This window comes from Paralichthys olivaceus, chromosome 15 (assembly GCF_024713975.1).
Source record: "Paralichthys olivaceus isolate ysfri-2021 chromosome 15, ASM2471397v2, whole genome shotgun sequence".
Lineage (NCBI taxonomy): Eukaryota > Metazoa > Chordata > Actinopteri > Pleuronectiformes > Paralichthyidae > Paralichthys > Paralichthys olivaceus.
Window position 1 is genome coordinate 20,713,046 of NC_091107.1, and position 24,051 is coordinate 20,737,096.

A 24,051-nucleotide genomic window follows, 5' to 3' on the forward strand; every position below is an offset into this window, starting at 1 on the left:
GATGACATTAGTAATTTGGCAAAACTTTCCCACAACTTTCTTAGTTTTCCTTGAGATGGCGTTCATGTCAATTTTACCAATCTGAATCGTCCAATTATTCAGACATCACATGAACACAATTTCCCACATTGGTGTAATTCATTTGTGCAGGTGTGACAGTCATCACATTTGGGTGTGGACCAAACTAACCACACCTAAACCTTCAAGAGGAGGTGGTCTCTGTTTGGTCCCAAACCAACTCGGAGTGGTTAGTTTGTGGTGAGGATGTGATCCGACCAGGTTTACTCTTTGAGCATGAGCTAATCAGCTCCTGTTGCCAAGTGTGCTTTGCATTCTGGGATGCAGCAGTCTGTGTAGTAGAAGTAGCAATGTTTCTTTCACAGAAGTATTACCAGGGAGAGGACTGGACCTTCCGGTACTTCTAGTATTTACATGCTCCTGTCCCTGACACATCTGACCAAAAACTACACTTTATACGTCTGTAGGGAATTTTCTTGCGTAAAAAGAAACAGAACCAAAACGCTGCAAGTCGACTGATTTGGAATTAAAGCTACAGCCAAGAGCTACAGCCAAGACAATGTTAGCTTAGCTTAGTTTAGCTCAATGGTTTTAAGCGGAGAGAAACAGCTTGTCTGGCACAGACAGGAGAGTGGTATTGATCTTTCCATTGAATAAGACAGACTATATAGTTGTGCTGTGAAAAAAAAAATTGGAGTAAAAAAGTGTATAAAAACTCACTTTTTACACATTAAACATATTAAATCTCATTAGACTTACTATTGCTGACTAAGCTTGTATAGAAATAGTTCAGCAAAAATACATTGGTTTCTTTATGGATTAAAATATGTATACTACATGTAACTGATGGGATTTAAAGGTGTGTGGTCAGTATATTGTCAACTTTTATTTATTAAGTTTTCCACCATGCCTTCAGTTTCTATGATAATCTAAGTCCTGCCGTCACTCCAGCCTCATATGATTGGACAATTATATCTTCTCAATAAGCATATTCTCCCAAGTTTGAAATTAACTTTCCAACGTTATATTATTTTTCATTGATATATTAACAGTGACTGTGGAGTCTGATTAGGTCTTTTACACCTAATAAAGAGTAAACTGCATCAAAAACTGGTGTGCTTCTTGTGTTTGGAGACCTAGGACAGTTTGGCGTTCACAAACATGACCTGATGCTCCTGTAGATGTACCTGCGAGTGAGTTTCGAGGTCAGCTTGCTGAAGAGGTTGGAGGTCGCCCTGGTGCGGGCGTGGGGCAGGGGGCTAGCGTCATGGTGAGACAGGGTAGGTGAAGTGGGTGGGGCGGAATAAACCGGAGGCCCGCGGTCCCTCAGCTGTCCCCCGTGAAACGTGCTGCGAATTGTGGAGCCTCTGGTCAGGCGGCATCGGTCTGAAGAGGAGGAGGAGGAGGCTGCACCGGCCCCAGAGATGCTGAGCGTGGAGGGAGACGCTGCAGGTATGCGGTGGCCCAAAGAGCTGCAAGTAAGAAAGAGGAACAGGAAAAATGATTTCATAAATTATGTCTTGAGGGCAAACCTGGGAGAATCAGTACTATCAATAAATTAATTCAAGAAAATCCTTCTGCGCTGGTTGGGTCAGAAGACTACAAGTTTTAAAGTAGAAAATATGAGAGTGAACACCTCAGTAGCCTGCTACTTTTTGCCTGCTATATTGTCTGCTAGCATGGCACACTCAGAACAAACTGTATGTTTTTTTCCCTATCTTTATTCAAGAGCATGATCATTCAGTTTGAGAGCAGAAAAATTTCATATTTTTTTAAATAATGTAATGCTTTTAATCAAAACCCTGTGCTCACACCCAAATAGCCCCTGCTTGTGCATAAATTTGCTTCACTTGCTCAAACTCATCTTTTGTTGGACAGATTCAGCTCTTCTCCTCCCTCTCAGATTTTTTCTTTTTTTTGTGCAACAAATCTGTCAAAATTCCTCAATCAATAGAATAGTCAATAGATAAATAGAATCAGGTATAGTGCTGATGAATGAAATTGTCCTGCCCGTGTTGTGGGTGTGTCAACCGCAAACAAACTGTTGCATTGTGGGAATTTTATAGGCACTTAATTTTGACAAGGAAGAGGAATATGTTTTGTAAAAAAGACAATATTTTCTGGTTCTGTGGCATCAAATTTGAACCCTTTTGTCAATTGTTAGTCTCATATTACATATGAGAGTGATGCTAAATCTTGCCGAAGGGCAAAATACTGAACCCCAAGTTGCTGAACATAGATGCATTGTATGAATGTGTGGGTGAATGGCAATAGCCTGTACTAAGCTCAGGACTAGAAAAGCTCTATATAAATATTGACCATTTAAAGCAGAACTGTGTTAATATTGTATTATATTAATCATCACAGTAAAATGTCTGTTATTATAGATACATTTAAATGTACATAACCCTATCTTTTCCAAATGTATTTAGTGCAGGACTTCTGCTCACAGTTGAACCTCAACTGTCACCACAACGTCCGACTACAACACACCAGCATACAGAACAGCTAGGCTCCTTATTCAGCACAATATTCAGCCTGTGGCTCTGTGTATATTTTGGTTTGGAACGACTGAAGGTGATGACTGCCAAGTAAATATTATTACTCTACATGACATCAAACATGCACCCATCTGACATTATTTTAGTCTTGGTGTGTGTTAATGACTGGTACCGCTGCAGCTCCATCAAATAGTTGGTGGACTCACTTAAAAGTATCACATGGTAGCTACTGTATGAAAACGTCAACCATTGTGTGTTAAAACATTAAAACCTTTAGTAATATGTGGTACCTGTTGTCTTTGCCATTCTGCAGGAGAGAGTGTCTGTCAGCGCCCGAGCGGTCTGTGCACACGTATGTATTCCGGCGTGTCATGGCGCTTCCAGGGATGTTATTCTGCACGGAGAGGAATAAAGTATGATGCAGATTGGATTAGTGATAAATGATAAGAGCATCACATTCATCAAGAGCTAAGTCTCAAAATATAAAAAAAATATAGAAACAATGTCACTATTAGTAACTACTCCAACTGTTACACAACAAAGCTGCATCTGCGTCTATATCTGTGTATTTTACAAAACTATTTTCATATGGGTCCATAAATTAAGTGATCTTGGTTTTCATTGCTCCATTTTCTGTGTTTATTCACATTCTACGACTAATTATGGGTTTTATACAAATACATGCACAAAAATATACAAAAGTCAATCTTATGTTTTTTAACATACATCTACATTAATCAAATCATGACTGTTATTGATCTAGGAGGAAATGGTTGGAGGAAATAGAACTGGATATTTTAACAGTGGCAAAATAGAAAACTGCGATAAAAAAGCCATTACAGCTCACTGGGACACATTATTTAAAAGCCTGGACCTTTTTGTTTAATGCAACTAGAGAAACTCTCCTCACTTAAGAAGCACTTACTGTGGTGGCAGTCATGTCTTTGCGGCGGTCTGGGATCTCAGACTTGTTGGGGTTGTTGGCACTGCTGACCATTGGGCTGGAGGGAGGGAGGCTGTGGCTTCCCATCACACTGCAGCTGGCCTTACGAGAAGGCATTCGTCCCTCCCGTAGCTCCCGGTCACCGGTGCTGGTCGGGCTCCGTTTGGGGTGCATGACGGGCATGGAAGGCCCACCTTTGTTGTGGAGGACAGCAGAGCACAGACACACAGAGACTCATATAAGGAGTATTCTGCAGTGAGTCTGCAAACAGCATAACAAGCATTTTCTATTCAAGATGAAATCTGCGTGAATTCTGATCGAGTTTTATTTCTTATATTTGGAACTGTAACACCTCATGAATTAGGAGGTTAGAGAAGAGACTCACAGAAGTCACTGTGCCGTCGCTGCCTGTGGTAAGTGGAGGCACTGCGCTGGGTCTTGCTGTGTGAGGAGGAGGTGGAGGAGGAAGAGGAGCCAGTGGCTGAGGAGTGCTTGTTGGTCCCGTTGGTGATGGGGCTGGGTCGTACCCTTGCCAGGGACAGGCTACTGGCAGAGCGAGCCTCACTGCCCTCCTGTAATGTTGCAGTCACATTGGATATAGAAGCGTCAGAAAGTCTGAGCCAATATAACGTATAAGACATATCTTTTACTGAGGTCAAGTTTATAACGTATAGAAAGGAAGAGTGGAGATACAGAGCATAGAAATGCTCTAATATAAAACATTATTTTACAAAAATAGGTTTGCATTTTATTTAGACAGCCTGTTTTTTCAATCAATTAATCAAAAATCTATTTGTATAGCTCATATTCACAATTTGACTCATAGGGCTTTAACAAGGTGCAATATCCTCTGACCCTCAACAAGAGTGAGAAAAAACAACCAAAAAAAACCTATTAACGGGGAAAACACGTAGAAACATCAGAGAGAGACACATGTGAGGGACAGACAGAAGTGCAATAGATGATTTTGTTCAAAAACCTTGATTTGTTTTGTTAGGTAAAAGAAGCTTGTCAATGTAGAGCATTACCATTATTTAAATTAAAAACAATTCTGAGAATTTGAGAGTTTTATAAAAAAAAAATTTTTTTACAAAAATAAAAGCATCATTTTATGACTGTAAGTCATAATATTTCGAGAATAAAGTCAGAATTTTAGGCTATGTGTCATTTGACAGTGGGATATCAGAAGATCAGTCTGTTGCCTATCTTAAAATGAGGAATGTGTACCATCTTGTTTGAATGAGAAATAATGAAATACTACTTTTTTCTTCTTTCACATCAGCTCCACATTCTCAGGACTTTGAAAAGATTGCGCAAGAGACTGAGTCTAATTCAAAGAAAGAATCACACAGACTTGAGATTGGTAGCTAATAAACATTTTGGATCCAGTGGAACTCTAGCGAGCCTGGATTCTCCTATGGCTGAATGAATACTGTATTAAACTGCATTAGGCAGATGCATGTAACTCACGTCGCCTTTGCGGCCCAGCAGTAAGTAGGTGGCGGTGACCTCATTGTATTTCTGATTGAGCAGAGAGTCCTTGATTTCCTCTGGAGTAAAGCCCATCCCCACCATCACCTCTGAAGAACACAACCAAAGGAAAGAATAAGAAGGTGATACAATAAAACGTTTTGAGTGTGTCTTGACAACAATGATAAGTTTGTATTGGCATGGCAGCCATGTCACCTATACGAGCTGGATCACTGTAGTCCTCAACAGGTTCTATGTGGGGCTTCAGATCCTCCCCATCATACCCTGAATTTATCCACTTGTCCTTCATGACTTGCTGTAGAAGCACAAAGGCACAAAAAAAAAAAAGCTTCAGCTGCGTTCAGATTTGAGGTTACCTTTTTGATCAATGTGCTGTTTGGCACTCCTCACCTCAAGGGTGCAGCGTTTGGCAGGGTTGAGCACCAGGAATCTACGAAGGATCCCCTCGCAGTCTGTGGACATGTAGAATGGCACACGGTACTTTCCCCGCAGCACACGCTCCCTCAGCTCCTATGGTCACATCAGAAGTATGTTACGCGTGAAGCGCATTTCAAATGCAACAAGCCAAACACAAACTTGAAAAAACAACATACAGATTATAAAGGAAGAGCTGGTTAGTTGATTTGCTTTGGAGTTAACGTCGAAAAACAGCCTTTATCATCCGGAAACAGACACAGTAGATTTTAACTCCATGGAAGAAATTCTGACTTTCTGTTCATTTATATGGAAGTCTTATTGAAAACATATCTAATAGTATATGAATGTGTTTCATGATATCTGAACTTCTTTTTTAAGACCAATCAGTACAATATCATGATGAAGTGCATAAAAAGTGAACCCCCAGGTCCCTCACTGCCGGCAGTGTGCCAGGATACAGTCACATATGAGAGGGGTCAAATACACATTTGTCTCCACCCTCTGGTCAAGCTCTAGGGGGGCATTCATTGCCATCTGCTGGATTATAGATAAAAAATACTACTTTTACTTTTCTGTCTAGCAGCAGGTTTTACTCCACCGTGCAGTAACATTGCTGAATACAAACAAAGATTGAACAGCATAATTTTTAACAATTGTAACAATTTTAACAATGTAATTGGCCCTAAACATCTCAGAGAAACACTGTCTGACCATCACTTTGGATGGTGTCAGTCTGGCTTCCAGCTCCACTGTGAGGAACCTTGGAGTGTTGTTCGACCAAGACATGTCATTTGACCCCCATACTAAACTAGTGTCTAGGACGGCTTTCTTCCATCTGCGCAATATTAACAAAATTAGAAACATCCTGTCTAAGCAGGATGCTGAAAAACTAGTTCACGCGTTTGTAACCTCTAGATTAGATTACTGCAACTCTCTATTAGCAGGATGCTCCATGAAGACTGTTAAAAGTCTCCAGTTGGTCCAAAATGCTGCAGCACGAGTGCTGACAGGAACTAGAAGGAGAGATCATATCACTCCGATGACTGCCCACATTGAGCCTGGTTCTGCCAGAGGTTTCTCCCTGTTAATGAGGGAGTTTTTCCTCTCCACAGTCGCCTGTGCTTGCTCATTGTGGGAACTGTTGGGTTTCTCTATGTTTATATTGTTTTAAGGTCTTGACCTTTAAATGTAAAGTGCCTTGAGATAATGTAAATTATGAATTGGCGCTATATAAATAAAATTGAATTGAATTGAATTGAACAGGTCGATTATTCATGGGGACAACATTTGGAATAGAAATCAGGGACGATGAAGTAAGTGTGATACTGTACAGCTGAACATTTTAAAAGGCAGTGTATCCTGCATCCAGCTGTAGATTTTCCAGCTTTTAAACACTAAATTAAATGTCAGTGAAATAAAATGCTCTCTTCTAGTGGGCAGGCTTTAAATATAATCATCAAACTGCCACAATAACTCTTCTGCATGCTCAAAGGTGAACATCTTTTGAGGTGACCATGGTCCAACTACAGACACTGACACAAAACTGCATGAAAAAGTGTGAAGCCACAGTCACAGTGTCCTCTTGTCCCATGTCAGGACTCATGACTTGCATCAGGACACACATGCTGGACATACTGTACATATGTAACGTGTTTCACACATGTATGCACAGGGTCCAGTTTTTCTGATGATGATGGATTTTAACTTCAGCACAAAGACTAAAAGGAAAGAAATCAAGCAGCTTAAGATTTTAAAGGTTCAGTGTGTAGATTTTAGAAACATCTAATGAACACCCCTCATCTCACCCTGCCTTTCCAAACATGATAGACAACCTGTGGTAGCTTCAGTTGTCATAAAAACTCAAAAGGTTCTTAGTTTGTCCAGTTTAGACTAAAGTAAAAAGCATGGCGCTCCCAATGTAAATATGAAGTATTTAAATATAAAGGCTTCATTCTAGGGTACAGTTAAAACAATTTGTACAATTTAGATGATTACACACGAGTGAAAAAATCACTAGGATTATTCTATATTAAATTTCTGCCCGTCAATTCCTTTGACTTAAATCTTCCACACTGAACCTTTAAACCAGTTAAAACAGTCAACTGCATTCTGATTGACAGTTAACTATTTAAAAAACAAACAAAGCTAAACCTCACATTAGTCAGACGGCCAGAAAAATTACCCTAAATGAATGTTAATGGTTCTGTGTGTCTGGTTGATTTGTGTGTGATGCAATCATGTTCACTATGTCAATTTTTCTGGCGATAAGATGTTGGTGTTTACAGCTTCAGCGTTTGTAATATACTTTTGCTAATGTTTTGTGGTAATTTAAAAAATGTAATTGATATCGGCGATACCATTATCAGATTTGTATCAAATATCCGTAGCAGCTTTAGAATGTCAGTATTGGTTGGGTTGTTTCTTCTTCACAAATCTCAATTTCCAACCACAATATCCAGCAAATATTAATAGAAATACAATTCTATAAAAAAAAAATAGCTTTTTAATGGACATGAAAAATTGTGACCATCCAATCAGAAAAGATCATAAACAGAGACAAGTGTCCTGCATCACAATCAGGACCAATAAGCCACAGCTACACATTGCACGCTGAAGCCCCCTTTTCCCTTGTCCTAAAAACCAATAACAGCCGCTAACATCTGGCTTCTGTCTACAAAGGGAATGCACTCCCAGGTCAAATGACTCTGCACTAGACACAGATTTTAATCGGCTCCAGCTCCAATCAGCAGTGATAGAAACATGACATGAAACTAGATGCTCCTTTATCCCTGAACTTGATCCAGACTTTATGCAAAGGTGTATCTGCACTTAGGGGTCACTTAAATAAATAGCATGTCAACATTACAAGGACGTCTCACACAATTCTGGCAAATACATTTTGTTTATCAGTACACAAGACAAGTTCAAGACAAGTGTGACTACTGACAAGGCACATTCAATCAATCAATCATCAATCATCAATCAATCAGTCAAATTCTATTTCTATAGGCCATATTCACAATTTTCCTCAAAGGGCTTAACAAGGTGTGACATCCTCTGTCCTTAACCATCAACAAGATAACTAAACTAGACGAGTCTAGACAAAATTACAAATGGTAAGTGGTCTGTATTTATATAGAGTGTTTTTTAGTCTTGATGACCACTCACAGCGCTTTACAGTAGTTTACCGCCCTTCACCCATTCATACAGTACATCGATTTGCAGCACTTTGAGAAGGGGCAATTTTAGGGTTCAGTATTTCACCCAAAGACACTTCGGCATCAGCCTGAGACCTTGAGCAACAGCCACCCACAAGCTTTCTATGGGCGATACACTCACATTCAAGACAGTAAAAACAAACAACCCTCTGTGTCCAAGCAACTTGCCACAGTTGTCATAAATGACTTATTCAGATGGATGTTGGAAACTATGCACTTCAATAAACGGATGTTACCACACCCCCTGTGGGACCCACCAGCTGAGGATACCCAGACAGACACAGACCTGCCTCCCATCCAACTTGCCTTCAGGTTCTGCCCGTCAAAGGGCAATGAGCCGCTGACCAGTGTGTAGAGGATGACTCCCAAACTCCAGACGTCCACCTCAGGCCCGTCATACTTCTTGCCCTGGAAAAGCTCTGGGGCAGCGTATGGCGGCGAGCCACAGAACGTGTCCAGCTTGTTGCCTAGTGTGAACTCGTTGCTGAAGCCGAAATCTGCGATCTTGATGTTGGCGTCGGCATCCAGCAGAAGGTTCTCCGCCTGAGATATAAATACATTGATGCAGAGGACAAGGAGGCAGGGATGGCCGGCCAGAGGGAGGGAAGGAAGGGAAGAGCAGTGGAGGGAATATTTGGATGGGGGAGGAGAAAGTGGGTGGACACAAGAACGGGAATTGTGATGAAGAAAAAAAAAAAGAGCAGGAATGAGACAGATGGGGAGGAGGGGTGTTAGCGTGTTGTCCAACAACATAGATACTGGACATGACTCATACTTTATATATGTCACTGCGTATATACATCTATCACAAGAGCCAGACTGTGACTGCCTCACCATTCCCATCTTGGTAAGAGAAAGGGCTTCTCCACTCACAAGTGCTTCACATGCTAAAGGGCCTTATTGAAGGGAAAGATTAGGACCAGTCCAAGATTATAACTTTCCGTTAAGTGTAATCTGTCAGCAAAATAAATGTCCCAGTCTTGGACTAGCCTTAATCCCCTGTCTTTGAATGCAGCCCAAAACATCTTCTGAGCTTTTCTCACCTTCAAATCTCTGTGGACAATTTTCTTTGTGTGGCAGTAGTGGACAGCGGAAACGATCTGTGAACAGGAGGACATGGACAAACTTGAAAAACGGACAGTTTAATGTGAGGATTGGTGCGATGTGGGCATCGAGAGGTGGCCAATTCGTACCTGTCGAAATTTGGCTCTGGCTTCGACCTCCTTCATTCTCCCATGAGACACGAGGTAGTCAAACACTTCACCTGGGAGTGAGCACAGCAGAAACCAGTCAGTCAGATCAGATGATAAAGCCATGACAGTAAATGCCATTATTCAGTTATATATTACTGAAATACACAATTCATTTTACATCAATAAAGTTATTCATATTTATAAGGTACAAGTTCTGGTGTCAATTTCAACTTCAACATTGCGTAGAGAGGACCCGCTCCTGATGTAAATATAAAGAATTTCAATATAAAGGGCCCATTCTAGGGTAAATAACAATAACAATTTGTACAATTTAGATGATTACACATAGGTGAAAACATCACCAGGATTATTTTATACAACATTTCTGCCAATAGATCCCTTTCACCTGAATCTTACAACCTAAACCTTTAAAGGAAGATTGATATTGAAAATACGCTTATATGTGCAACTCTTAAACTCACTATGTGGAACCTTGGTAAACCATGAAGTGAGCAATGTTAATTTGGACGGAAGAGATTACACCTTTTTCTTTTTTAATTCACAAAAAATAAAATGCATCATTACTCAGTTTAGTACACTTTGAGTGGTTTTGCTGGAACAGTTTTATTATGTGACCACAAGGTTATGGTGGCTACTGTTTGCAAAGTTGCTAAGTATTTGACATACTGATGCTATGCCTCTTACTGCTTTATTAATGATCATTATAATTATTATCAGTCATATGATGTAACCTTAATTGATACAAAACCAGATAAGAAACAAAAAACATAACATAATATCTTTCTTAAATGTCAAATTGTGTCAAAATTAAAAAAACAGAATGACATACTCTGAAACAAACACCAAAACCCTTTGTAAAAATCCACATAAAACAGTTTCAATCGACAAAATGAAACCTTGAATACATGAGAAACGTGCTCGTTGGATGAAGGGAGCAAACTGTTGTTGATATGATAAAGGATACTTTACATAGCACTTTTGTTCTTCACAGGCATTCAGGCACCACAACAACTCCCTGATATGTCTCTATAAACCCTTGAATCTTGAATCTATAGTCTTTTTATCTGTGACTTGGAAGTAATATGGAGCAGAGAGAAAGCCACATTTCAAACTGTGTCTCTGACATTCTCCAAGGTCACGGTGAGCAAATTATATGGTCTGGGTCAGAACATAGAAAAAAGGTATTGGTGACAAGAAAGCAACACAAATAGAAACATAAAAGAGAGGAAAAAAGAAAAGGAGACTTAAGATGCACCGTGCTAGCTTGGCTCCTGAAACTGTGTTAAGAGTCTGTTTAAACGGCAACACCATTACAGCACAGGGACTGCTCAGTTATTTATATTGTGGTTCTAAACTCTATTAAGTTCGAACATAGTCTGCAGTCATCTTTAATTTAACGATACTATCCTTCATATCAGATTAACAGGACTGTACACTTCCTTTTAACTGTACATGGCCTCAACATCTCAGGATTACTAAACATCATGGGTTTGGATAGAAAACATTATAATGTCAATTTCACTTGTTTAAATTCACTAGAATAAGTGATTTCAGGAAAATAAAAATTATTCCAAGACAATGTCATGGTTTATCCCAAGACTGCTGTTGAAACAAAGTGATGTATAAAGAAGTGACAGGTTTGAGGTATTTCTGTATGACTACACAAATATAAACATCAAATATAATTTGTTTAAGTGAGAAGACATGTAATCTATATTGGGATATTCAGTCTGTATGTATATACAGAATGGTTTTTGATCTGGAATTTTTGAATATCTGATATTTCAAAATTAGTGAGAATTGTATTGCAATAATCAATTTAAAAGGATTTGTTCAATGGTTTTTCACAGCATAGTAAGCATACTGAGACACTACTTTATCTAAATAACTGATATTACCTGCACGAAGGAGGTTATGTTTTCATCTGTTTATTTGTTTATTAGGAAGCAGGATTACGATTAGAGTGATTTTCATTCGATTTTGTGAAAGAGAGGGCCTTGACCCAAGGACGAACCCATTAAACTCAAGTGGGATCCGGATCAGGAGGCAGATCAAGGACATTTCTTTCACTTTCTTTAACGTTGCTTGGCATTTTGCAACATTTCCATTAATTTCTAAGACACAAACTCACAGATCTTAATGAAAAAAATCAGGCATATTTAGAGGACCAATATATAGAGTTTGTGCAACTTGGTGCAGATCCCAATAAAAATCTGCATATAGGGAACGTATATGTGCTTTCATAAGGAGACTGTTGGGTCTTGGGAGGTATGCAGTTTACATTATGTAGAAACATTTAAGTATATATATAAAAATTATATAACAAACAGGTAACTCATAGCATTGCCTAGACAATGACGGCCAATGTACCCACCTCCACTGGCGTACTCCATGATTAGGTAAAGGGTCTTATCCGTCTCAATCACCTCGAACAGCTGCACTGTAGCCCAAAACAGAATCAGATTAAAATCAAATATATATAAGTAAATCCTGCTCATGTTATAAATAATAGCACAGCCGGCTGCCTGTCTGTGTTAATACGGAGGAACCCGCTGTTAATGCTGTGGGGGTTTTGATCCATATGACATTTCAGCTTTAGAAAATCCCACATCGTGACCTCTGTGTAAGGCCTGAGACGTCGGCTGCTAGAGTTCAGTCAATGAATTTTCTCTAGCTTATTCAAAGCATTAGACATCCGTCTGGTCACATATGGAAACAAATCTCTCTCTATCTCTCTCTCTCACACACAAACACATACGCAGACCACATGCACAAGCTGGCACACAAACATGAAGTCCATAGAGATGTATGAAGGTGCCTTACCTATGTTAGGGTGATTTAAGCCTTTCATTATTCGTACCTCCCGAAAGAGCTGCAAAGGAGAAATGTCATTTTAATGTCATGAATATACTGGTCATAAATAAAGTGAAATAAAATCCAATCACTGCCTTAGAGTATTGAACACTGTTTCTCCACACTGCAGTAAATCTGTGTTGTAGATTGTACAGATGAAGACTCACTTGTTATCCTGTTCATCACAACACATTTACAACATAGAATCATGTATGTTCTTTGATGATGATGATGATGAGGAGGAGGAGGAGGAGTATCACAATACCCCGTCTTTAAGTCCCAGAATTCTCATGACCCCAGAGCTGTCAGGCTGTCATGTAAAAAGGAGTATGACACACTTTTTTTATTTTCAACAGCTGAAATTATTCTTAACGGTCAAAAAAGCTGCAATAGTCCCTTTGGGACAAATTCGATGCAGTTTTAATGTAAGTCTTAGTTTCCATCATTTGTAACTGTTCCGTTTAGGAAAAGAAAAGGTCATTGATGGTGGAACTTTCAGAAGTGGATCATCACCAAAATCACTCAAAAGACCAATCTGGCTTATTCATTTAAATCAGATAAATTTATAACATTTTAAGACGTCCTGCTGGAATAAAGACAGAGGCGCAACAATGTGGGGTCTTAAAAAATCGATGCATTACCTAGGCGCACTTTAAAATAGATTTTTTGTTTCGGTGGCTGGTAGTTTGTGATGTCACTGTGTGTTGTAGCTGTACCTCCACAATACAGGTATTAGCAAACTGTAAAAAAAATGTAAACAAGAATATGTTTTGTCCTCTTGTTTTGCTCATGGTTGTTTGTGGGTTTTTGTTGTATGTATATATATATATACATACACTGCTCAAAAAAGGGAACACTTAGTATAACACCAAGTGAGTTAAATTTCATGGATATCAATCTGTCCATTTAGGAAGCTATTGTGAATAAATTTCACTGCTTTGTGCAAATGAAAATGAAAACAGGTGCAATGGAGGCAAAAGCAAGAAACCCCCAAAAAGGGAATGGTTTTGCTTGTGCTGGCTAGAGACAGCTGCTCTCTCTTTATCCTTCCTGACTGATTCTTCTTTAGTTTTGTCTTCTGCTAGTGTCCTTGTCGCTACTGGTAGCATGAGGTACCTGCAGCCCAATCAGGTTGCTCAGGTAGTCCAGCTCCTCCAGCATGGAGCATCCATATGTGCGGTCGTAAGAAGGTTGGACAGGGCTGTAGAAGGGTATCAACCCAGCAGCAGGACCTGCTCCTTTGCGCGAGGTGGAACAAGAGGAGCACTGCCAGAGCCCTACAAAATGACCCCCAGCAGTCTACTGGTGTGCATGATTCTGACCAAACTGTCAGAAACAGTGACTTATTTTATAGTTGCAAAATGTATCAATTTCACTGGGAAAAAAATTCAATTGCAGAGTTGAATGTGACATCCATGTGGTGTTAAACATGAGGTGGATTCCACAAATGACTCCTGTATTTCCCTAAACCAACTTCACTATAGCAGTGGCACTAGTCCTGAGGAATTTAAAACAGTTAAATAGAAAGATATCATTAAATAAACATACTCTAATCGAATCTAGCTCATTTTATGAAAACTCCACCAGTTTTACAAGTCAGAGTGCACAATTTTGTATTTCAAAAATCTTATAAATTGCTCCACTGGTGTTGCTTGAACCTAACATGTCTGAATTTCTGACCAAATTGTTGGAGTCAGAGTTGCACTGTGGGTAAAGTAAGCTCCAGGTTTTGGCGAGAATAAATTATTGATATTGATACTGTATATTTAACAATGTAATAGGAGTACAAATACAGAAAAGATACACTTTAGATTAGATAAATTAGTGAGGGGAGTCTATGCTTTTAGACAGACATAAGACACTGGAGGCTGAGCAGTATAGGCAGAATTCATACTTCTGTCCAAATGAGTACAATATCACTTTCTGTGTCTGATATTCATCCAAATGAAAATCTGCGAGGGTGACAACAACCAACGACAACCTCACAAGCAAAAAAAGGCCCACACGCAAACGTGTGAATCCGCAGTGAAAAGCAGACCAACTTCCAGTCTGTCTGAACGTGTCTCACTGCGTGTGATATGTTTCCTCCGGGGGGACACATTTGTACAATTTGTCCAAGCAGAGCAGGGGATCAAATGTGAGCCAGCTCCCCTGGTTTCATGTAAATAACAGCACAGTCCATCAGTAAAGGGCCATCGCTGAAAACCAGCGACTCTCCTCCATGTCATCAACTCCATCTGAAAATAAAATGATGGTGCGATAAGCTTTTCTATCCTCTTTCCTCAATCCTCCCCCTCTCCTATTTTCCGACGTGTCTCCCCCTATTCCCCTCCTCATTCATTCAACTGCTCCGGCAGTCTTCTCCTCTAGCAGCAGCCCCCAACGTCACTGTTGCCATAGCGACCCAGGTATTAAGACCAGGCTCTTTCCCTGCTTCTCCAGCTGTGCTAGAGGGAATCTTGGGTAATGTAGTGCTCAAACGTCTCAGCATTCTGGCGTTCCAATAATTCCCTGATCCTCCCGGTACAGCAGAGTGATCAGATCCGTCAAAACAACACACGATCCCTCAGCAACATGTTCGACCCGGTCATTGTTAACACCCACAGGTAAAAAGCAAACCTACAATAAAGCAGACACACACGTGCACTGTGGCAAAAAAGGTTCCTGGCTGTATTAAAACATCTAGCAGATGGAAAATGTTTTATTAAAATGTAAAATTCAACTTGGACGTGTTATGAGAACAAAATGTACAATTAAAAATCTAACTTCTGACACATATTTTGTTTTCAGTCTCCTGTAATCTGCCTCTCTGTGATCTGTCCTCTCACAAAAATCATTCTCCTTGAGGTTTGATTTTTCCCAGCTGTGATTTCATTTCCCTCTTTTCCTTCCTTCCTCTCCCTCTTTTATCCACCGCTTTACAATACACCTCCCTCTTTCCTCCCCCCCCCTCTACATACATCACCCCCTAGATTATGCTAATATAGGCTCTTTCATGTCTTCAGTACTAAGGATTTTCTCTAGCCCACGGGTATGTAAAGAAGCCTGCTATCATCACCAGCCAATTGTAGAGTATTCTCTCCAATCAGTGGCCAATCCTTCGCCTCTCTCCTAAAATGTTTCACCATTGTCTTTCACAGCATCTAGTCAGGGTCCAGGAAAAGCATCAGACAGGAACATGGCATGAAATGAGTTTACAGTTCCTGCAGGAGTATCTAACATTCAGGCCAGGTGAGGTAAAGAAAATCAATTCTCTGTCATGGTATTAGCAGAGGCAATATGATGAGTCAAAGTATTGGGAAGTCAGTGATCAAAATGGCAACGGACGGCTGTGGGAAAATTAAACAATTGGAACCTGCATTTATTGACTAAAGCCTTGATAATAGCATAACTACTGAAGGTCACTGCTACCGCTGCACTGTCAATACAGAGATTTAGCAAAAGATTAGATACAAAAAAGGAACTCAAATAAAATCAGAAAGATTATTTTCTTTAATCACTGTTTATTTAAGGAGAAGGTTTTTTTTCAATTTTTGAAATCTCTCTTCCAGTAAGGCAAAATGGAAAAATAGTAATGATTATGGGAACACACAAGATTTCCAGTGGGATGATTGACATGAGGTAAGGGATCTTAGCAATATTCTTTCAAGGGGTCCAGAAATCATCTGCTACTTTCACTGATGTTTTTACCATATGTAGCCGGACATACAGACGTCTTCCAGTCAAACAGAATCACACGCACACTACGCACATATAAAGCACAATTATTTCATCCCTGATTTGATTCTTCTGGTCTGTTCACTTCCCGCCCGCAGGCAGAGGAGCTCCGGCAGGCCGAGCGAGGTAGAAAGAGATAAGACAGAGGGAGGGGCGGAATCGTTGGCCCGAATGTGTACATATAAGCAGCATTACAAGAAAATATGGGTTGATTGAAATGTCCACACCCTTCGTGTCTCTAAGCTTGTGTTCACATGTATTCCTTCACCACAGCTTTGACTTGTGTTATCCAGCTGCACTAGGCACATGACAGGGCAGGAAAGTTTTTGATTCCTATGGTTGGGAGCTAAGATGGAGACAAGTGAGCATGTTATCAGATGTCAATGCAGCCATGTTGTGTCTGGATATCTACCAATCTATTCTCCAGCTCTCAATTTCGCAGCTGAATCTATCGGAGGCTGCATTTGAAGACCGATTGTGTCACAGCAGTATGATTAGGTTGTTCCATTTCAAAGGCGTCCTTCAATCCCTGAGAAACTCAGGCTGCTGGATCCATCCCAGTCTTACCTATCCCAGGATTCATTCTATTTCAGTGACAAACTGTTTTTTCAAGGATGTAATGGTGCACGGGAGCGAGTATCAGGCTTCAATTCGATGACTAGCTAATAGTACACATGTTAAAAACCAAGGGGCATTGAAAAACATCCAACTCCAGCTCTAGTGCTAGGCAACAAGGCAAGGCAAAAAGGTTCAGCACGATGTGATACTGTTCATGGAAAGCCTCTCCAGAACAAACCATCTCATTCAGTCTAAGTGGCCGAGAAGGAGGCGGTCTTATTGGAATGGGTAGACCACGTCCTCCAAAAGACGCAGCCCCTGAATTCAGACACAGCTCAAAACTCCCGCTTCTGCATCTGAGTCTAGTGTGTGTGTGTGTGGACCACTCTGAGGTTTCCCCTCGATGAAGCCAAAGAGTCCACTGTTCTGCTTGTCCCTGACCTTCATGCACAACCAACCTCACTATTCGGGCTCAACACTCAACCTGCTGACCAGCAGGAAAAAAGAAGCCAGCCCATCAAAAGCTCTCCTTGTGACTCACTGTACGCAAGCTTTTCCAAAGACACCTCTTAAACAAACATCGAACAAAAAGAAATTACCGCAGCATCGTTGTTATCCAAAGTAATGTGTGGTTCCGAAGAACACACAAAAAACAGAATAGGTTGGGAGACCGCAGCTTCCGACATGAGTCAACCCCCTCTCGGGGCAGCGATTACCCCTGAGAGACGAGAGATGATCTCCGGAGCAGGGGTCTCCTCTTGCTCCCATCCAGGCCCTAGCACCTGCCAAACAGCATCACATCCCATGAGCCCCCTCTCCATCAGCCGCTCGCTCCTTCCTGCCCCCTCTGAGGGGAAGCAGCTGAGGATAAGCCTGAACCTCTACAAATCCCTTATGGCAAATAAGTACTTTGGTGAATTACATCAGTGTAAAAAAATCAAAGTGTTTTTGATGCATTGCTGCTCTTGGTGAAGGCAGTGGTGTAAAAAAAGTGTGAGTGTGTTTCATTTTGAACCACAAGACATTCTGCACATATTCCTCCATAAACAATCAGTCAGTGTAAAGAGGAAGAACTCACCTTTTGTAGGCTGGTTGGGTTCAACTGAGTTTTGTCAATGATTTTTATTGCAACCTGGAAGAGACATCGACCAAGTTTCAGAAAAACAAATCAACATCATTATTTGCCTTTGCTTAGAATCACCTCCCTGCACGATGCCAGGAAGCCTGTCCCGCTGATGTCACTGATCCACGTCCAACAATCCTTTCTTAACATCCCAAAATGTAGATAAATATAGTTCAGAGGAGATTATTCTATTGTTTACCAGAGCAGGTGAATGTGGGCTGAGGGCAGTGTATACAGTTACTCCAACAAGCTGTAGTAAAGCCATTTTGAGTGGGTTTTAATCCCCACTGACTTGCATTGGCACGACTATCCCAGGCTAATGATGGTTCACTGCCAATTTCAGGAAACAAGAAAAGAAAAACTGGTTTCAAAGTGTTTTGGGCATCATGTAGACATGGACTAAAAAAAACTTAAAGTAAAAACTACATATATTGAATGTATTTTAGACAATAGTGCCAGAACCAGCTCAAAATAACACATATAATATACATTTTTGTGTACCACTTTCAGTGAAGCCACCTTTTATAAAAAGGGTTTATTCTGCAATTTATAACTTCATAGACCACAAACTAAAGATAATTATTGCCTTATAGATCAGATATAAGCTCTATATAACAGCAAATACAGGATTTCCAGGGAAGTTGTAACATCCTTTGGCCAGTGCAGATACTTTCTATCTGGCCATACAAATGTTCTAATCCATTAGGAAGGTAAGTGGTCATATGGTGCCAACAGTCAAAGAAATCTTTTACAGCGTGGCTTTCCAAAAGTAGTTCTTAATTGCTTATAACTGATCTATAAAGCTTCATTCAATTGCTTATTAATCATTCAAAAAACAATTAGTTACAATCTATAAACCTTTCATTAAGTCCACTTATTAAAAAGTGATATGTATTTGTGTTATCATTTTGTATTCAGCTTTTAAAAGTTGTCAGTCTGTAAGTAACTACACAACGGACCAACATCTCTTCTATTGAAAGTAACCATTTGAACAGAGAAATATTAGAGGAGGTTCAATTAGGGGGCAGGATAATAATTACTTCTTAAGGGCACCAGTGACATCAGTTGATTCTTGCCTTTCTTTCACCCAACAAACATCGGTTTCTCGTTCAACATCTCCTAATCCAACCCCTGCTTTCCATCCTCCCACCCTGGACCCCCAGCGCTCACCTCCTTGCCCGTCAGAATGTGGCGGGCCAGCTTGACCTTGGCGAAGTTTCCCTTGCCGATGGTCTTGAGCAGACGGTAGTTGCCGATGTGCGGCTGCTCGTCGGAGCAGGAGGCGATGGAGTTCCTGCACCGGGCACCCAGCGAGCGGCTGGACTGGCTGGTGGCCTTGTCTGAGCGACTGGCCCCCAGCGACACATGCTGGAAGAAAAAAGGGAGAGAGGGGAGGTTAAAGAGAGCAGCAGCAGTAGTGGGCTAGCAGAGGACCTCCAGGAGGATTGACTGTACACTTGGAGCACTGATGGTCCACAGAGGTAAAATCATGTGGGCGAGGCCCTTCTGTCTCTGCTGGCTGATTATACACACTGCACACTGAAGAATGTGCTGAAGCTAAACAGTGTTTGGACAGGGAACTTTGTGTCCCTGCTCACAGAAGCTCTTTTCACACATGACCTCCGGAGAATGTCCGCAAAACTGGGTCTGGACTTTCTCTGGAGGTTGCCTTTCACACATGAGCAAGGCAGCAGGAGATTCTTAGCTCAGACACCTGAGGCACAACCTATAACTCCATTGCTGAGATCACGTGTGTTTGTTTACAGCACATCGACACCAGCATCGACCGTTATCACCAAAAGCTCTTTAGACATCTTATTCAAAGTCCTCTACGTTTATGTCACCACTTTTTCATCCTTTCAACCTGTTTCACATCTGTCCCGTGTCAGAAACACGTCACTGGCGGTGAATCCTCTGGAGGATCTCTTGCCGTGTGAGATCATTTGGAAATTGAGTTTTATAGGGGGCTGGCCGCAGAAACTCCTAAGAATGTCTGGGGGTTCTCACTCCGGAAAATGTCCAGGCATTAACCGGAGTTCAGTGCATGTCTGAAAGCAGCTACAGTATCTGCTGCATTTGTGGAAGTCACTGAGCAGTGACTGGTCCACAGGTGTGCGCGCGCTCTGACATAAACCACACAGGTAAACACAGTTACAGAAAGCAGCCTGGTGTTATATACAATATTATCTACTGATAGACTGAGAAGTATCATATGACTCTCTTACAAACAGGAGGGATGCTGAACTGAGTGAACCCATGCCCTTCATTTCTTAGTTAACAGCTGTTGTCCAGCTCGTGAACACTAGAACATAATGTTTCCATTTTGGGTTCCGCATCATCATCTTCAGAGCTCGACCACTTGACTGCTGGAGGATGTCTTCATGCAGTATGACAGACTATAAAGGTGATGCTTTCACTGCAACATGAGGGAGCCCTGAGGCTTCCACTGCCCTGTAAACAGTCAGCTGCTCGACGCTGCTTGATTCTGGAGCCCGGTGCTTCAGAGTATTGTTATGCAGCGACGACAGAGTCCAGAGCTTGAGTCACAGATCATTTTCAGCCAGGAAGCAGAGCAGAAGAGAAGGAGAGGACAACAATATGCATTTACACAAACAAAGCTTGATGTATTACAGTATGAAGCAGAATCTTGTCATGTGACAAAACGATGGAAGAGGAGAAGAGACAGAGGATAGATGGTGGGGGGAGGAAAATAACAGGAGATGGAGATACCAGGATCTCTGATGCAAAGGGGGAAGAAAAGAATGAGAGAAAAACAAATAGTGGAGAGAGGGATGTAGGAGGAAAGCAGAAAAAGGGAGCAGATGCTGGCACAGTGGTCCCTGGCCAGTCCCAAGCCCTGAGGCATTGCACTTCCATCCCCCCAGCATGTCATTTTGCTCTCAGCTTCACACACACACACACACACACACACACACACACACACACACACACACACACACACACACACACACACACACACACACACACACACACACACACACTCGGAAATGCAAACACAACCATGCAGCCCTAGGCCCCTCCTTCAGACACTCCCTCCTTCCCTAACTCCCACTCCTGTTCTCACGCCCCACCTCTGAGCCAATTTGGACTCTCTACAGTCCACTCGACACATCGGAGAGTCCCAACCAAGAGCTTTAGAGGCTTTCGCAGCGTGCAGCTGAGTACATGAGTCCACCGACTGTACGCCGATGGAGCCAGGCCTCACCTGTGCCAACACGGCAACACAATGGTTCAGCCGGTCAATTCACTCATCTGTCATCATCGCTCGACTGTGGAGTGGTGACAGCAGATCCAGATGCATTCTCATGGAAGGAATGGATCTGCATTCACAATCAATCATGCACCTCTTGGACACTCACACACAAATGAACATCACACACACATACACAGTCTTCATGACTTTTGTGGACATTGCACTGATTTGCATTAATTTCCTACAGACTAAGTTTGAAAAATAACTAGTTACTTATCACTAACCCTGGACCTAACCTTACCCTGCAACAATTATTATGTGGAACCCATAATGTGACTACATGAGTAATATATGTAGACCCCCCCACCTACACACACACACACACACACACACACACACACATACACACACACACACACACACACACACACACAAATCTACTGGCTTAACCACCCCTCTGTGCTGAAAGCTCTGCTAACAGACAGATGGGGGGAATCTTGCCAGAAGTGTTTAAAGCAGAGAAATGACATAATGCAACGCCAATCAGTCATGTCACCATTTTGATGCACATTAATGAAGAGATAGATAGATAGATAGACTGACAGGCAGATAGATAGATAGACAGATTAGACAGACAGAGTGCATGTGTGGACTCTGTTATTCTGACTGCCTCACATGAATAAATCCTCCTGGCTTCTGTCTCTCCTGCAGGCCGCTTCTGTTTTCCACTGTACTCAATGTACGGCTCTGTCTGACACCCACTGGCTCTGGGGTTGGGCGCTTTGTAGGCTGCGCAGCAACGGACTGCACATCATTTTACGCAGTAATCCCCTCGCCTCATGCGAACAACCCAGATATTCTCTATACATTTATTTTGGCCTTCTGTGCTCCTGTCCCACCCATCCAATTTCTAGAGGGGGGGTGCACGCACGCACACGCACGCACGCACACAACACAGCAGCAGTGGGGAGAAGCTCTAATGTGACATCACTCTCTCTCTCCACAGCCTTATAATAAGAGGTGACGGCTGGTTTTCGCTGCGCATCCCCGCTGAGTGTTATCTCATGCGGGTGGTCTCATCCCGGGCTGCTCGCCTGCCATCGGCTCTCCCCCTGCGCACACACTCAAGGTTAGCACATCCTGAATGACGTGGTGCTGCTCAAACCTGCATCCGACACAACCTCCAGAGTCCCCGCACCTCATGAGGAGAAACGGCAGCATCTGTGACCCCGGTGTGCACCGCGAATAAAGCCAGAGAGCGCCAGAGGCCACATACATGAGGAGGGACGTGCACGGTTTATCCCCTGCGCGCACACGCACACACATGCAGGCTATAGGCTGTAATTGCACTTACATGGTCTCCGGTGCTCCTGTCGTTTCCAGACGGTAATGCAGATCGAGAAGACATGTTGCTTTCTTTCTCCCCGTTCCCTGAGTGGCAATCACGGCGCGTGTGCGCGGATGATATTTACAGCAGGCTCCACGCACACAATAATAACATCCGCAGATGAGACCCACCGTCCCGAATCAATCCGCCTCTTCTCCTACCGGCTGAGCCGCGGTCGAGAGGAGACCTCTGCCTGTCATGGCAGCAGCAACGGACATCTGGAGGGGGTGGGGGGGTGTCCTCAGACGAGCTGCATTTCCACCGTGCACTTTGCAGAAAACACGATCAGCGGTGCAGCAGATGCAATGCAATGCAAGTCCCGAGCATCGAAGAAGCGCTAAAATGCGGCGATGTTTGGCCGGAGCCCAGCGTCTCTGTGGCGTCTCTCCACCCCCTGCCTCATTTCGCCATACAAAACAAGCAGGGCTGCTCCTGGATGAGGATGATGACCGTCATCTCCGGCTGTCATTAACACTGAGCGACCGACCGGCGTCCTCCTCCGACCCGCGACGGCAGCGAGGGCCAGCCGCTCCGCTCTGCTGCAGCTCCCGGGGAAACGCGGCTGTCGGTGCGGCGGGGAAAAGGCCGAGGTGTCCACGGATCTGTGTCCCGGTCGGTGAGATGCGCACCAGCGTCATCCACAGAGAAGACACCGACACAGCACTTCCGGTCAGTGCTTCGGAAGTAAAAGCCCTGGTGGCGACCGCGTCATTCACCTGTATGAAACATTGGCTATGGAAACAACAGTCATACATGTCACTCATATTTTTACTTCTCAGTTCATCTGTTTCAGTTCTGTTTATTAACATATCTTAGTATTATTATTATTATCATCATTTAATAATGATTGAATGTAATAAATCGTTGTCTACTTAGCTTTAGTTTTTACTCTCGGTCAGAAAATCAATTCTTTTAACCTTGGAAGATGTTTTTACCTCTGATCATCTTTGTGTTAAGTTTGACTTTCTGTTCCCCCACTGCCAGAAAACACCTCAGAAGTACAAGCTCACATGTCTTGAATGAACATAGAGCATCAAAATTCTCATCAAACTTTTCCATAGGTCGTATTGATCATGTCCCATATAAATCATCCAGTTCTAATGATTAACTTAGTGGCTTTAATAATCTCTGTCAAATGACAGTGGATATCACAGCTCCTATCAAAACGAGGTGTGAGTTAACACCTCTCCATGGGTCGATGACAGGTTGCTTGGTCTTAAAAGACTGTGGAGAAAATCAAAAAGGAAGTAGAAAAAGATTAAATTGCATGTCTATATGAAAGACCTCTTGACTTCTTACAATAAAAGAGTAAAGAAGACAAGAGCAAATTTTTACTTCCAACTACAAAATATATTCAAAATGAAATCAGTTTTATCTCTCCCTGACCTAGAAAAGCT

The 24,051-nt window shown here is 42.0% G+C and overlaps 1 protein-coding gene across 4 annotated transcripts in view; it reads right to left on the reverse strand.

Annotated features, from left to right (window-relative positions):
• mark4a (MAP/microtubule affinity-regulating kinase 4a) overlaps window positions 1–23,383 on the reverse strand; it is a 29,154-nt gene extending 5,771 nt beyond the window's left edge. For 2 of the 4 annotated variants that reach the window (XM_069510436.1, XM_069510438.1), the window contains exons 1-15: window positions 22,622–23,380; window positions 19,224–19,421; window positions 18,009–18,062; window positions 12,626–12,674; window positions 12,177–12,242; window positions 9,782–9,852; window positions 9,632–9,688; window positions 8,895–9,131; window positions 5,344–5,463; window positions 5,149–5,248; window positions 4,933–5,042; window positions 3,848–4,034; window positions 3,445–3,656; window positions 2,810–2,913; window positions 1,206–1,490 (exon numbers count right to left, since the gene is read on the reverse strand). In XM_069510436.1, the coding sequence (XP_069366537.1) occupies window positions 1,206–1,490; window positions 2,810–2,913; window positions 3,445–3,656; window positions 3,848–4,034; window positions 4,933–5,042; window positions 5,149–5,248; window positions 5,344–5,463; window positions 8,895–9,131; window positions 9,632–9,688; window positions 9,782–9,852; window positions 12,177–12,242; window positions 12,626–12,674; window positions 18,009–18,062; window positions 19,224–19,421; window positions 22,622–22,675 (1,904 nt within the window). In that variant the 5' untranslated portion in view covers window positions 22,676–23,380. Of the gene's footprint in view, window positions 1–1,205; window positions 1,491–2,809; window positions 2,914–3,444; window positions 3,657–3,847; window positions 4,035–4,932; window positions 5,043–5,148; window positions 5,249–5,343; window positions 5,464–8,894; window positions 9,132–9,631; window positions 9,689–9,781; window positions 9,853–12,176; window positions 12,243–12,625; window positions 12,675–18,008; window positions 18,063–19,223; window positions 19,422–22,432; window positions 22,454–22,621 lie in introns of those variants that run through there. The other 2 variants (XM_069510439.1, XM_069510437.1) reach the window with 2 other exon arrangements.
• Window positions 23,384–24,051: the final 668 nt, after the last annotated feature.